Source organism: Heterocephalus glaber, unplaced genomic scaffold (genome assembly GCF_053883595.1).
Source record: "Heterocephalus glaber isolate CG9 unplaced genomic scaffold, H.glaber_assembly_v1.0 deba00001509, whole genome shotgun sequence".
NCBI lineage: Eukaryota > Metazoa > Chordata > Mammalia > Rodentia > Bathyergidae > Heterocephalus > Heterocephalus glaber.
In genome coordinates, this window is record NW_028258325.1 from 20392020 (window position 1) to 20406575 (window position 14556).

The 14556-nt window shown below is 45.1% G+C and overlaps 1 protein-coding gene across 1 annotated transcript; it reads right to left on the reverse strand.

Annotated features, from left to right (window-relative positions):
* Window positions 1-531: 531 nt before the first annotated feature.
* Window positions 532-11286, reverse strand: Cckar (cholecystokinin A receptor). Its single transcript, XM_004847182.4, has 5 exons — window positions 10832-11286; window positions 9932-10183; window positions 6764-7025; window positions 4463-4590; window positions 532-3679 (listed from the first exon to the last, which is right to left on the reverse strand). Exons 1-5 carry the CDS (start codon window positions 10941-10943, stop codon window positions 3141-3143), a joined length of 1293 nt encoding a protein of 430 aa, XP_004847239.2. The 5' UTR covers window positions 10944-11286; the 3' UTR covers window positions 532-3140.
* Window positions 11287-14556: the final 3270 nt, after the last annotated feature.

A 14556-nucleotide genomic window follows, 5' to 3' on the forward strand; every position in this document is an offset into this window, starting at 1 on the left:
CCCTAAGGAGGGAGCCGGGTTAGAAATGTGGGGCTGGGTTTTTACTGTTCTTCTCAGAGAGAACAAAGGCAGAAGGAGCCAAGCTGAGAGATCCCCTTGTCCATCGGGTCTCAGTGCCGCTCACAGGCACAGCACCCTCCCACGAGGAGCATCTTTGATTACAATCACCCTCTCCCTCCAGACCACGGAGGAGAGGAAAAGAGAGGCAGAGAAGGCTGCAGACGTTCGCAGGTCAGAACCTTGGGTGGGGAGACACACAGGGGAAAGACACTCATCAAAATTCTGCTTCCCCCCTGGCAAGGTAGGCCTCCCCTTGTTGAGACTCACAGCTGTGAATAGAAAGAGAAGCCACCAAAGGCACAGGGCTCACAAGAGTCAATCACAATATTTATTGAGCGCTTACACTGTGGGGGTTATTGGGAGAAATACAGCTACCGTCACTCGTCTTGTGAAGGTGATTTTACTTGAAGGAAGGGGACATCTGTGAAGCATATAGGGATGTATGTAACTGAACCGTAGAAACAGACACTGCTCATTCACCACCACAGGTTTATTAGAAGTTACCACGGAGACGGGGGCACAAGAAGCCACTGAGATGCACGATTTAATTAAAGGACAAAGATACAGCTCTCCATTCCAGTGCCCTAATGTATCACTCTGGTGATGGGAGGAAGCTACCAGAAGCTACTAGAAAATACCAGAAAGTTGATATATTTGTTTATTTTAACTCTATGGCCACTTCAGTTCCTAATCTACTTTTACATAAAACAAAGCCAGTTAACAAAGTATGAGAATAACATTATATTAAATTTTTTAAACATTGGTGAAATCAGACTTTTCCAAAGGTCAGATGCAGATCCTGAAAGTTAATAGTTTTTCCTCTTCTTTTAGAAAAGGCTTCCATTAAGCCAAAGACTTTTCAATCAATTAAATGAGCAGAGGAATTTTATTGCTCTATAGCTGGAAAATCATCTATATTTTTATATGCTTTTAAAAATATTTCAAAGTAGGATTGCTAGTTAAAATACAGGACATATTTTAGTGCATGAGACAGAGTTATACTAAACATTTTTCATTGCTTATCTGACATTAGAATTCGTTGGGTATCTGTACTTTTATTAGATAAGCCGAGGGACCTTATTTTTAGGTTAACACATCTTTGGAACTTCCAGAAGTTCCCAGGAATTGGAGGGGGGGCGTTGTTTTATTTGTATGTTAATACTGTCAGAGGGGAAGACTTATTCTTCTGGCAGGAAAATTGTAGATAATGGTAAATATTGATGACATTTTTCTTTCATACACCTTTTATCATTACGTTTGGAGCAATGCACATCTTAGTTGGTTGAATTTTTACCTTGAAATCTTTGAGATGGTTAGTGAAAGAAAAATAAAATTGTGGTTAGAGAAGGAAAATTCCCCTCTAACAGTCAGTCACACTGTCAGTTTCTTCTTAGAGCATGGCCATCGTCCACGAGAAAGCAAATGTGATGCCCGCATCTTGTCAAATTACACAACACGTGTCCCCACATCACCTGGTGATGGGAGGAAGCTTGTCACTCTCCCCTCCTCCCTCCACACTGAGGTTCTGGAGGGGTCACAGCTGAAATCACCACTCAGAGTGTCACCCTGGATCAGTGGGTACAGATGACCCCAATGAAACAAAAAGAAAACAACCCATTTTTCAGGTGCTTGGAGTCATGAAGCTGTAAACTTCGTTTTTTCTGTGTTTGCTTGCTTCCCATAGCATTATGCAAACTTGCTTCTGTCAAAAGTATCTATACTGATTTATTTTAGTAGATAGGACAATGTCATCCTTAAGAAAAAAAATTTTGGTAGTCTGGACTGATATATACTATTCTAGAAATGCATGTCCCTGGTATCTGAACATATAACTCCTGTCTTATTTTAAATTGAGATATCTAACTTAAGATAGACAGGTTTCAACATTAATTTTGCAAACACAGTTCACACAAAACTCCTCATTTTATGAAGGAATATAAAATGGGTAACATTTGCTATCATTCCAACGTCTATTAAGAATTCTTTTTTCTTAACACACCAAAGAGTGTACCTATATATAAAGAATATAATTATATATTCAGTTTATGTATATATATATACATAAAATTAACAAATTATTAGCAAACACTAGATTATATTTAAAAGCATAGGCAGTTTAAGCATTCAAAAGCTATTTGTTAACTAAGTCCCTTTATGCCCGTTTTGCTTCTGGGCCTGACTAAACCTGTTTAGATCCTTGGCCAGGTACACATCATTCACAATTCTTCTTTGTACCTGGAAAGTCTTTCTGGAAAAGAGGAAGTGCAGATAAATATAGGAAATTAAGTTGAGACAATGAAGTAATGAGGTTTAAAATCACCATATAAAGCAGAAGCAGAAAACACTTCCGATGCATCATTTGCCATTCAACATTCCCTATAGTAAGATATTATTCCATGTAGCTTTTGCCTTGTAATCTCTTTTCTTTGTAGAAATATGAGTTCTATTAAATTCCATCTTTAAGACAACATTCCTCCAGTTGTTCTGATGATATCATAAGCTAATGTTTCTCAACTAAGCTCAAAATGAAAAACACCAGAGTGGTTTCTTCCTACAGAACATGACCAAAGGAGGTGACCCCTGGAAGATGGGTGGCTGCAGTAGGTACATGTAAGAGTGATTGGCTCCCTGGGACAAAGCAGCCCCTGCAGCTCTGCACAAGCTGAAGCAGCAGAATAGAGAAGTGTGTCACTATGGAGAGCCACCACTTACCTGGGGTGTTCCAGAACTTTTCAGAGCTCTGTGGGGTTCACATCTGCATTTGAACATATGCTTGGCAACTGCATTTGCAGCGGGACTCTGTAGATTCCTGTCACTAGCCCACCCAGCTTTCTCTGATGGTGAGTATTTCTGAGAATATCCTGCCTGAACTACCTGGAATCCAAGTCATGGCTGCACTCAAGCTGGGCTTCCCCTCCAAGAAGTGAAGAAGGATGAGAAGCAGACAATGAAGAGTGCCCACAGGGAGCATGGCCTTCCTTCTCCAGTGCTGCTTCCTCCTCCTGCTTTCTCCTTTTCTTCCTTCTCTCTTCCTCCCCAGTGGCCTCCTTTCTGTGGCACTGGGTGGCCCAGGGCCCCGCTCACGGGGGTGGAGCAGAGCTGCTCACATGGCTGTATGAGTACCTGGACAGAGACGCCCCTGTGGTCCTGCCTTCCTCCTCCTCTCCCACCTCTCCTCTCACCCCAGGGGGACCTGGGTTGGGACAGCAGGGGAAGGTGGCCATGAAGCCGAGGCGGAACCGTTTGTTCATGAAGCAGTAGATGATGGGGTTGACACAGGAGGAGGTGTAGGAGAGCAGGAGGATGAAGGAGATGGGCGTGCCGGAGAGGTGGCGCTCAGCAGAGATGGTGTCATAAGCCCGCCAGGCATTGGCACTGAAGATGGGCATCCAGCACAGGAAGAAGAGGACCACAATGACAATGAGCATGCGGATCACCCGCTTCTTGGCCATCAGGTTGGCAGCGGAGCTGCTGCTCCGGATGCGATTTATCCTGCTGCCACCACTGCTGTTGGGGGACAGCTGCCTCAGCTCCAGCTTCTGGGGGTGCCTGGGCTTCTGCAGGTCACACCCATCGCCATCCTCCAGTCGGCCACCACTGCTAGTGCTCGGCTTCCTTTCTGCGTGGGCAAATGACAGCATTATTGTTTGGGGGCTTCAGCCACGCCCTGGCATGGAGCCCCCACCTCCCTCCACTCAGGAGGCCAAGCCAAACCGGAACTGGGGGATCTAGCAGACCACCGTGGCCCATGCCGGTTGAGTATGGGCCTGCGCTCGTTCTCGGCTTCAAATGAAAAGCTACTTGCAACTAATAAAACCATGTATCTATAGCATAATATGTAATAAAGTGATATCTTGTATAAAGGTGATATGGATAAAAAATTATTATAGAATGAATATGAACACAAAGATACGAATTTTAAAAATGGGAAAAAAGAAAGAATAGTCACACTCTTCTCCCTTCTTTCTTTTACTCCTCAGCAGGAAGTTCCTCCCCATTTGTAAGTTTCCAGATTCCTTTTTAGATAATGAGAAAAAATCAAGGAAAACCACAGAGAGCAGAGCTTTAGTTATCTCCATAGTAAAGAGCTGACTAAGGGGGTGGGGGAAAAGGGAAAGTTTACAGCAACACAATGTACCCCATCTTATAACTAGGTTGTGTGTATATTATCTTCTTTTATCCCACTGAGTACCCCTTTAAAGAGGAATTACTGTATTTCCCCACTTTGCAGGTGAACAAATACCGAGATGGGGTCTCAAGACTGTGCCGTATGACAGTCTCAGAAGAGTACTTTCAAACGTCTCCAGTATGCCCAGTATGGACTCCTGGTAGAGCCATCCAAGTGATAGAAAACCAGCTTCTGTGCTCTTCTGGCATAAACATGCAGCTGTAAGACAGTTACCTTTAGCGGATTTCTTCTGGCTAGCATCAAATTTTATTCCTTGGTAAAGTTCCAGAGAGATTAATCCGTATGCCACCATCATCACAATTCCAGGAATAAGAAAGAGGATGAGCAGCAGGAACATGTGCCTGATAACATGAAAGGAAATCTGATAACCAGCACCTCTGAACCTTCAAACTCAGCTGGGAAAGGACGACCAGGGTGCATCTTTATTTCAACTGGTCTATGCAGGCACAGTAATTATTAGCATTTAGTATTGTTGGAGAGTCCATGCCTGGCAGGTGAGTCACTGGAAGTTGTTTACTTCTTTTCTTTTTCAAGATAAAGACCCTTATGAAGGAATAGTTCAATAGAAAAAGGTTGGTCTAATTCTGTGCCTGAAACAAGTTTGCATATTAAAAATAACGAATAGGGCCGGGGATTTAGCTCAGCGGTTCCGCCTCCTGGCTTGCAAGCGCAAGGTCCCGAGTTCAAAAGCGCAAGGTTCCCGGTAAAAAACAAAACAAAACAAAACCCAAAGAGGTGGGTGTGAGTTTGCGTGCCTATTGTCCCAGTTACTCAAGAGGGTAAGGCAGGAGGGTCCCTCGAGCCGGGAAGTTCAAGGCCTGGGATCAACATAAGGAGACCCTATCTCAAAATAAATAAATAATCGGGCCAGGGATTTAGCTCAGTGGTTTTGCTGCCTGCTGCACAAGCACAAGGACCTGAGTTCGATCCCCTGTTACCAAAAAAATATAAATAAATTTAAAAAAATAATGAAAGCTTAAAAAATGAGAGTATATGAATTATATCTCAAAGCTATTACCAAAATTAAACATAATAATAATGAGAGCTTACATTCATTGAGGACTTATGCTATGTGCTCCTGGCTAGGTTAAGCATTTTACGAATATTACTACATTTAATTCCCCAAATAACCTTTGAAATCAACACTATTGTCCTAATACCTATATTACAGTGAGGAAATTGAGGCTTAAAGTACTATATAATTGTCTAAGGTCACACAGCTAGTGGCAGAGTTAGAATTTGAACCTAAGCAATACAGTTCTAGAGCCTGCATTCTTAGGCATCAAAATTTATGATTTGTTGACTTTATGACAAGAGAATAATTGAACCCTTAGCTATGGACAGCGGGAAATCTCCTTTTGGTTTTACAGAATTAGCATCTGCCTGCTTCTGAGCCACGAGCAGCTCACAAGTTTCTGAGGGCATCCATTCTCCACAGTCAGCCACACTTGTACAGCGGCACACTTGGTCTCGTGCCCAGCGGGTAGAGCTATGCTTTCTCTAAACACATTTGATGCCTGAGGATTCACAGCCTCCCGCTTTATGAGCCTGGCCCCTAAATCACTTGTGCAGTCTGGCCTGTGTAAGGTAGCACGATTAAGCCATAAAATTGTCAGAGGCTTACAGTGCCTGGGCCATTTCTCATTGCAATTGGACAAGCTTTGATAAGATCCTTTTTCAGGTCTTGGAAATATCCCTCTCATTTGCAGCATAATTCTTGTGTGTGTACTACTTGGCTGGAATGAATGAGAAAGGTAAAGAAAGCCGACGGGATCGCAGTTTTGAGCTGCTTCTGAAACATCCTCGGAATTAGTAAAAACACCCTGCATTTGTGTCACTTTCATAAAAACATTTTTTTAAATGAGAGCACATGCTTTCATTTGAACTGTGTAGCAACCCAATGAGTTAGATTTTAAAAATCTGTGTAATTAGCTCTTTGTAGAAATGAAGAACCCGAAGTTCACATTACAGGAACTTGTCCAAGGTCACCCAGCAGGAAAGTCCCCGGAGCTGGTATCGGAATCCCACCTTTCTGGTGAAGTCTCTGGACAAGCACCACGGCTGCAGCTCTGAGAAAAGTGGTGTCGCGTTTGATACTCGCTTTCAGCTCTGTCTTCGGTTGTTTAGAAAATAGTAGCTGTCCAAGCCGTCCAGTTTACGTTCCACTCAATCATCTAGCAGCATTCTGCACAGAGACACTGGCCCTGCCTAGATTTGTGAGTGGGCAACTTAGACTTTCAAGTTTCAGTTCCCTCATCTGTAAAATGGACACAATGTATCTACTCTGCAGGACTTGTGGAGGATTAATTGAACCAATATACACGTGGCATTTAAAACAGAGCACTCTACCTAAGTGTTTGCTTTCACTGTTATTCTAGAACCAGGGTAGAATAACTCTTCTCAAAAAGCCTCCATGACACTAATCTCCCAACCATTCTGAGCAAGACATTCCAGTTTTTCATATTACAAACTTAAATCAAGTTGTATAAAGAAATAAACACAATGCCACCTTACCAGGACTGCTGCATAACACCATTTGGCAGTAGGAAGCGGCACATATTCCCGGTCTGGTTGTTATTTTTGGTAAAAGGCACCAAGTTGCTATAAATGGGGTACGGAGTCATGATGGTAAAGGAGAGGCACCAGGTAGCAGCAATCACCTTCAAAGCATGCGATTTTGTTTGCCAGACTCGGGACTGTAAGGGCTTGCAAATTGCTCCGTATCTCTCCAGTGATATGGCTACCAGATTAAAGGTGGATACACTCACAGAGGTGCCTGCAAAGGAGCAAAGAAAAGGTTATGTCAGTGCTGAAATCCAAAGTTTATTTGGATATTAACTTTAAGCATATCAGATCTGCACAGGTTTAATATCAAAGGGGAATGCTCCAGCGCAACAGAAGTATTGTGTATATGTATTTTAAAGACATGATTTATTCCCAGCTTTGTTCCAAAAGGATTTAAGGCAGTTGAGGAAATGTATTTGCAAATACATCTACTGCCAGTTTTCAGATAAGTTTATTGAGCTTTGATTGCAATCTAACTCCTGCTTAGGTTGAAGGTACTCATTAATTAATAACCAAGGTGATAAAAATACATTGCTACCCCTCCGAAAAGGATTTTGAGAAATCTAGAGAAAAGCACTAATCAACACTAGACATGCAAACGCATGATCCTCATGGTTAAACTGACCTGAAAACCCAAGATTCTCAAGGACTCTGTAACCCTGCAAGGTCACTGGAATCTTGAGCTGGAAGCATTAATTTTCTAAAAATTTCTAGTACACACTTTTTTCTAAAAGGAGAAACATTCTTAATTTTAAAATGTAATCTCTTAAAAAAGACATAGTAAAAAAGATGGAAGAGAAAAGCTCTGTGCTGTAACTAAAGGTTTCTCTGGGTGGGGGGACAGGAGTCTTCCTTTTCACTCTTTTGTTCATTTTGTGAAGAGGGCATGCAATACCATTACAGTGTGAAAAACTTCACATCCATCATGTGTAAAAACATATATTTGAGCATGGTAATAAAAATGTCACACCTCATTTCCCTTAATATTTGTATTGTGTATATGTGCTAATTGTAACATCTCATCCCTTGAAAGTTTTCCTTGGAATTCTTCAGCCATGAATTCTGTCCATTTTAATTATTTCTCAAACCTCAAGATTAATATAGATTGGAAAACAGAGTTCTTAACCTGACTCCTTAAAACCTTACTATGTATACAGTTTTAAATAAACGCTCTGAAATTCTGTAAAATCAAACCTGTTTTTGCAAGGCTGGAACCAATTTTTCTCAGTCTTAAAGGAGTCTGTGACTCTAAAACCATTAAATAAAAGCTGACATTCTGGGATGGGATTGGCTATGTTTTTCTGGACTTTGCCTTAAAGAGTTAATGCCATTAAGAATCAGGAGGATGAACCCAAACACTATTAAGTTTCACTCTGTGTAGTGGATTCACTGTAACTATGAGCTCACTGTCAGAAGAGTACTCATCCCCTTCTTTCTGGCTATAAATAAGAAATTTAATGAATGGTAATAATAGTATTGAAGAGACCACAAAAAAATCCAAATCACTAGAACTAGATGCACAGCAAAGGAAGTATGACATCCCTAATACTTTCAGAATTATCTTTTCTTTTTTTGCCTATTTAACTTTTTTTTTTATTGAGGCAAAAGTCACGTAACACATAGTTAACCATTTTAAAAGGAGCAATTCTTTGGCATTCACACTGTTATGTGACCATGCAGTCACACGTTCAAGTAATATTCCATAAAGTATATATGGATATGCCTTGGAACTCTAAAGCATTGTGGAATAGTAGTTGCTATTATCATTGCTTTGTTATTTAACAATAATTTTTTTCATTTAAAAAAGTCATTTTCTCAGGCTTTGGACACAGAATGACATGTTCTTTGTTGCTTTTTCCTGGCATGAGGGTCAGTAATCATCTTCATTTTATCTGTGCTAGATCCCACTTCCTCAGTGGAAAAAAATAAAGGCTCTTCAAGCTTTCTGGTCATTGGCACCTGCCCTAGGCCAGCCCAGTGCTGCACATTTCACAAGCCTTGGTTCAGAACAAGAAAACAATTCCTCCCATATTTTCCCCCTTCCCCTCTCCCAACTAGTTCTCAGAATGGGCAAAGACTATAGCAGCTTGGAGGACAGAAGGGACAAGAAACATGCTTTTATTGTGCTCTAGGTGAACTATAACAGTCAGCAGAGGCGGCATGCCCACCACTATGGTGGCTGCCAATCTGGGTTCAAGTCCCTGCTGTGTCACTTGTCACCGGTGTGTTCTTCAGCACCTCAGGAGCCTCTCTGTGCCATGGTTCCGCCTTGATGAGAGAGGCAAGGATAACTGTATTTACTCCATAGCACTGGTGGCTGGGAAATGGGATGAGTAAAAGCACCAGCACAAGGACATCTGGTGCAGAAAAGTACTCACAAAATATTAGCTCTTGTGATTTTTATAGCAATCCTCATTTTGTCATAAGTAGACTGTTGTGGGTCTGAGCCATTCAGGATCAGCCTGAGTGACCCACAGCCCCCAGATGCACATTCGACTCTTTACCAGGTGCACAGACCTCCTTCTCTGTGTGCGTGTGTGTGTCTCCCTCTCTCTCTCTCCCCTTTCCTTTCATCCTTTGGCTGAGATGGTCCAGGCCATTTTGGGGAACAATCTGGGAAGTGAATCTTGAGCAGAGAAACTTACACCTGTGACAAAGCTGATTTAAAAATAGCCTCTGTCAGCAAAGAAAATAAGAGGCACAATAGCAAAGAGCTCCTCCATGACCTTCACCATCCCCAAGTTGGGGAGAGATCAGGATACCGTCATCCACTTCCAGAAAGTGACTTGCAGTCAGTTTGCTTTTGGTACTGGGGATTGAACCCAGGGCCTTGTGCATGGAGGCAAGCACTTTTCCTACACTTTTGAACCCTTCTCCCTTTGAGCTGAAGTAAACTTACTCAACCTCCTCCGTGTTTCCATCTTGACTTCTGACATGGGACAATGGACCGACCCTGGGGGTGTACGAGGGCTGACCTCCCACAAAGCCAGCACCTGTACCCTTGCATGCAGCCCTACCCAGCCGAATGCTGAGCGTCTCAGAACTCAGGGGGCTCGGGAAGGTCTGACTGAGGTGGGTCTGGAGCAAGCTCTGCAAAACGGCACCCCAGCAGCTCACCCATGAAGTAGGTGGTCGTCTTGCACACTGCGCTCCCGAAGATGAAATCCTTGAGCAGGCTGGGGATGAGGTTGAAGGGCATGCAGAAGAGGCAGAGCATGAGGTCACTGACAGCCAGGGAGAGCAGGAAGATGTTGGTGACTGTCCTCATCCTCTTGTTCCGAATCAGCACCGTAATGACCAGCGTGTTTCCCAGCACACTGAGCAGGAATATCAAGGAGTACAAGAGAATCTGCACCGCCGGCCACCACTCTGCAGAGGAACAGGGAGTGGGCAGCAGCGGGATGAGGGTTATGAGAGCAGACTGCTAAGATCTTAGTGCTGATTCCTGCTCCCTCCCCGGTGACCCCACCGCTTCCGACATGGACAACACTTTGCAGAAACAAACTGAGCAAAGCACAGGGTGATTCAGTTGCTTTAGAAAGGTTGGGTTGTTAAAGGATCTCTCAGGATCCCACTTCCTAAGGACAACGCAGCTGAAGCAGCTGAATAGTGCCGGCTTGCTTCTTTCCCAGAGGCTGAGCATTGTTTGGCTTTAATCACGCTGGGTTCCCCCAAGAAAAGGCAACTGCTCCATTGTGACAGCACGTTTTCTGTGGTGCTTGTAAGGTCAGGCTGTCACACTTGCATTCCTTTCTCACTACATTCAGCTCTCCCTCCCCCTGGTTTTGTCCTCCCCAAGTCCTACTCAGGGGTCCCCGGCTCTCCTTTGGGGAACAGTACAATTATTTGACTCCAGTCTGCTTTTGATCCTTTAATCCAAACTTCTGAGCACATGACTTTACCCAGTCTTCACTCACAATGCATGACTTTTTAGTGTTTTCTTCAGCTTTGCCTTGGTGGATTGCTCCCCTCAACTCAGGAGTTTTTTGAATTAAAATAATAGCCACGGGCACCTACCTTTGGAAGGCTGAGGCCGATCCAAGCAGAAAAGTGTCTCATTTTCAAAGCCAAGCTCGCAGGGAGGCGTGATGTTGCTCCCATTCACAAGAAGGCTGTCCACCACATCCATCCTTGCTTCTGCTTTCTACGAAGTGCCGGTGGGCTGGCGAACTGCTCTCTCCAGGCTCATTCCTCTGATGACCAGAGCGCCTCCCAAATGCAACCTGCCATGGAGGGGCAGGCAGGGAGTGATTTCCAGGTGTGGGCAATTGCAGTCATTCCTAAAGGGAGCTGGAGTTCAGCACCCTCGGTCTGGCTGGGCACGCATCTGCTCTCCTGTGGTGAAGGAGGCAGCTGGTGCAAGCCCAGCCACTCCACCTTCCAGGCCCTCCCCGCCCATTCCTGGGCCAGCTTCAGGCCCTGAGCATGGACAGCCGGGCTGCAGGTTAACCCTTTCCAGCATGCGGCTGCCTTTATACACACACGTGTGTGTGCGTACACAGTCACATGCTCACACTTCCCCGGGACCTGTCTCCTCTGCATAGGAACCTGTCACTATCCCAGACATGCAGAATGAAGCTCAAAGTGGCTGTATGAGACAGGACTGATTAACACGGTAACCAATCTGATAATGCAGACCATCAGGACCCAGGGACACAGAGGGCCTGTGTTCCCACCTCCTTATATAAAAGCCATTAGTGCCTTTTTAGGTTTGGAATGGTGCCCAGCAATGTGTGTGGCTCTAGCTGCTGGGAGATTGTTAAGTTATTACCAAACACGCTGTTATTTCTTGTAGTCTCTGCCTTTGTTAACCAGAAGGAGGAAGACACTTATGAATATAGGGTCCTGGATCCTTATTACAAAACAAAGCAAGATTTCCCATTTATTCATTCATTTATCCATTCATTCAGCACATATTCACTGAGATTTGACCATATGCCAGGCACTTCTCTAGCACATCAGCAAATAATGAGTAAGGAAAGGCATTTTAGATGGTGTCGAGAACCATGAAGGAAGTTACACAGTGGGAGGTGATGGGGAGGGATGATTCAGGATGCTACTTATCCACAGTGGTCAAGAAAGACCTCCCTGAAGAGGGGATCATGATTGGAGCCTGGGACAACAAAAAGGAAGGAGAAGAAACATCTTCTAAGCAGGAAGAATAGTATTTTCAGCAGAGGTCACAGCCAGTGCAAAAACCTTGAGGTTGGCCTCTTTGAAAAACAGAAGTGGATGTGAATGAGGGGGATATGGTGGGAGGTGGGGTTAGGGTCTGGGTTTTTCAGGAGGTCTTGTGGTATTTGAAGGCCGCTACCCACCCACTGTGCAGAAGTTCTCCCCAGTTCAAACATTTGGGAAGCAGAGGGCAGCCCTAAGTTTTGTTCGGGCTCATGCTTAGCTGAGCTGAGGCTCTCTCTGTTAGCTGCACACCTCTGGGCCCTGATGTGTGTCAGAGCTACAGGATGGGTCTTTGCCGACTTCCTGCCAGACACATGAGCCAACTGGTGTTTTTGCTGTGGGGCTGGGAAGACAGTGGCGGCCCCACACAAACAGCTCATAAAAGCCCAGAGTGGAAGGGACGCTGGAGAAGCTGTGCAGCACCAAGGCGAGCTCTGACATGAGGCAGATCTGGGATCAAATCCTGGCTTTGCAGTTTCCCCTCGGAAAACACTGGCAAGTTCCTTCGGCACCCTGCAGCTCATCTTCCTCATTTGTCAGTGTCAATGGGGCACAAGGACTTCACAGGAATTTGTAATGAAGACGGACTGACTCAGGACAGGTGTGATGCACAGAAAGTGTTTGAGACTCATAGACGACAGCATTAATAGCCTTCTAACAGCACCATTTTCCTTTTACACATGAGGGGACTGAGACCCAGTGATTTGCTGGAGAAGCAGCGGTGTCCCAGTCCCCGAAGCCTCTGCCTCTCCGGGCCGCATGTGCCGAGCCTCCTGTGCCATCGGCCGAGTCTTCCTCATCTGCAGATGACTGCCCAACCTGCAGGCCCAAACTGCGCTCCTACCCTGCCCCCGAGAGCTGCCCAGCCAGCAGTGCTCTGGCCTGGTAGGGATCAGCGTTTGAGTTTGACCCTGGGGACAGGTAAAATTTCATCTCACTGCTCTGGCTGGGAGTTGGCTGCCTAAACCGCACCATCTAGGCAGGAATCCCTGGCACGGAGAGCCACTGACTCCTACTGAGGTTAGCAGGCCTGTCAGCATTAGGGGAGTGCATGGAGGCCGCCCCAAAGCTGGAAGAAGGGGCCTCAGTGCTGACCTGCCCTGGGCTGAAATGGCCAACCTGGCCAGTTCCTCCCTCCCTCCCTTCCTCCTATCCTGTTATTTTCTTTTATGCCCATTGATTGGCATGAAGAAGACAGGAATGCAGCATAATTGAGTGCTATGGCTCACAAACTCTACTGTGCATCTAAATTACCTGGATGAGTGGCTTCCCGTGGGGGATGCCAAGTTCCCCTCATCTGCAGAGATTCTGGTTCTTCAGCTATAGACCTGGGAATCTGCTTTTGTCCTTCTTTTGGCTGCACTGGGGATTGAACCCAGGTCCTTTGCACTAAGCTACATCCTCAGCCCTTTATATATCTTTCATTTTGATACAGGGTCTCACTACGTTGCTAAGTTGCCCAGGGTGGACTCTTTTGATTCTCCTGCCTCAGGCTCCCAGACTGCTGAGATCACAGGTGTGTGCTACCAGTGTGCTGTGCATTTTGATTCTGAATTCCTGATGACTGAAGACAGCGATCTCAGGACTGTGTGTGGGGAAGCACCCTGGGAGTCAGTAAGGAAGTGAGGGTGGGTATCGGACCCCAGGAATCTGAGCCTGGGCTTCACACTGGCCAGCTGTGGAGCATGGCCACATTAACTCAGTCTTTCCAATCTCAATTTGCTTGTCTATAAGCAGGAAATAAAGTAATTCTACTTATCATCTAAACCAAACATGGGAGGCACTTAGACCTATGCCTGGAACATAGCTCTGGGTACTGTCTTATAATTAATGGATAAGGGTAATTCCAGGGATGCTGTCTTTATTCTCTTACCATGGTCAGATTAAGGATTTGTCTCATCAGTGCCTAGTACACTGCCTGGTCTATAGTAAATGCTCAGCAAATGTGAATGGAAGGTGAACAGTCAGGACTGCCGGTATTTCAGTGCCCACTGCGCCCTTTGCTAACTCTGTACATTGCTTCTTTTCCTGGCCAACTCTGGAGTTTTCAGTCTCAGCTTGTAAGCCAGCGTTATCTTCCAGGGAAAAGCTGGCACATTTCCAGAAGCCAGGCCTGTTTCTTTCCCCAACACATTCCTACTGAGTGCCTTGCAAGCTAGGGTCTGGGGTAGGTGCTGGGATCCTGGGAGTCAAACACTGAACTCCTGTCCTGGGTTAGTTAGGGTTCTCTAGAGGAACACGGTTGATAGAAAATATGTGTATAATTATACAAGGAATTTACTAGATAGGCTCACAGGATCAGAGGTGGGGTCCACAAGGGCTGCCTACCCTGGAGAGCTGGAGGATCAAGTAGCAGTTGAAGGCTGAAGGCCTGGAAGCTCTCTGTAGAGTCACCAGTGAGAGTGCATTGCAAGTGTGAAGAAAGTGGAGACCGATGTCCAAAGGCAATGGCGAAGACTGGAGCTCCTCCAAAATGGGAACACTTCCCTCCTCTTTCCCTTTCTATTCAGTTCAGGCTACAGTCTTATTGGCTGCTGTGACTCACATCTGAGGCTGGTCTTCCC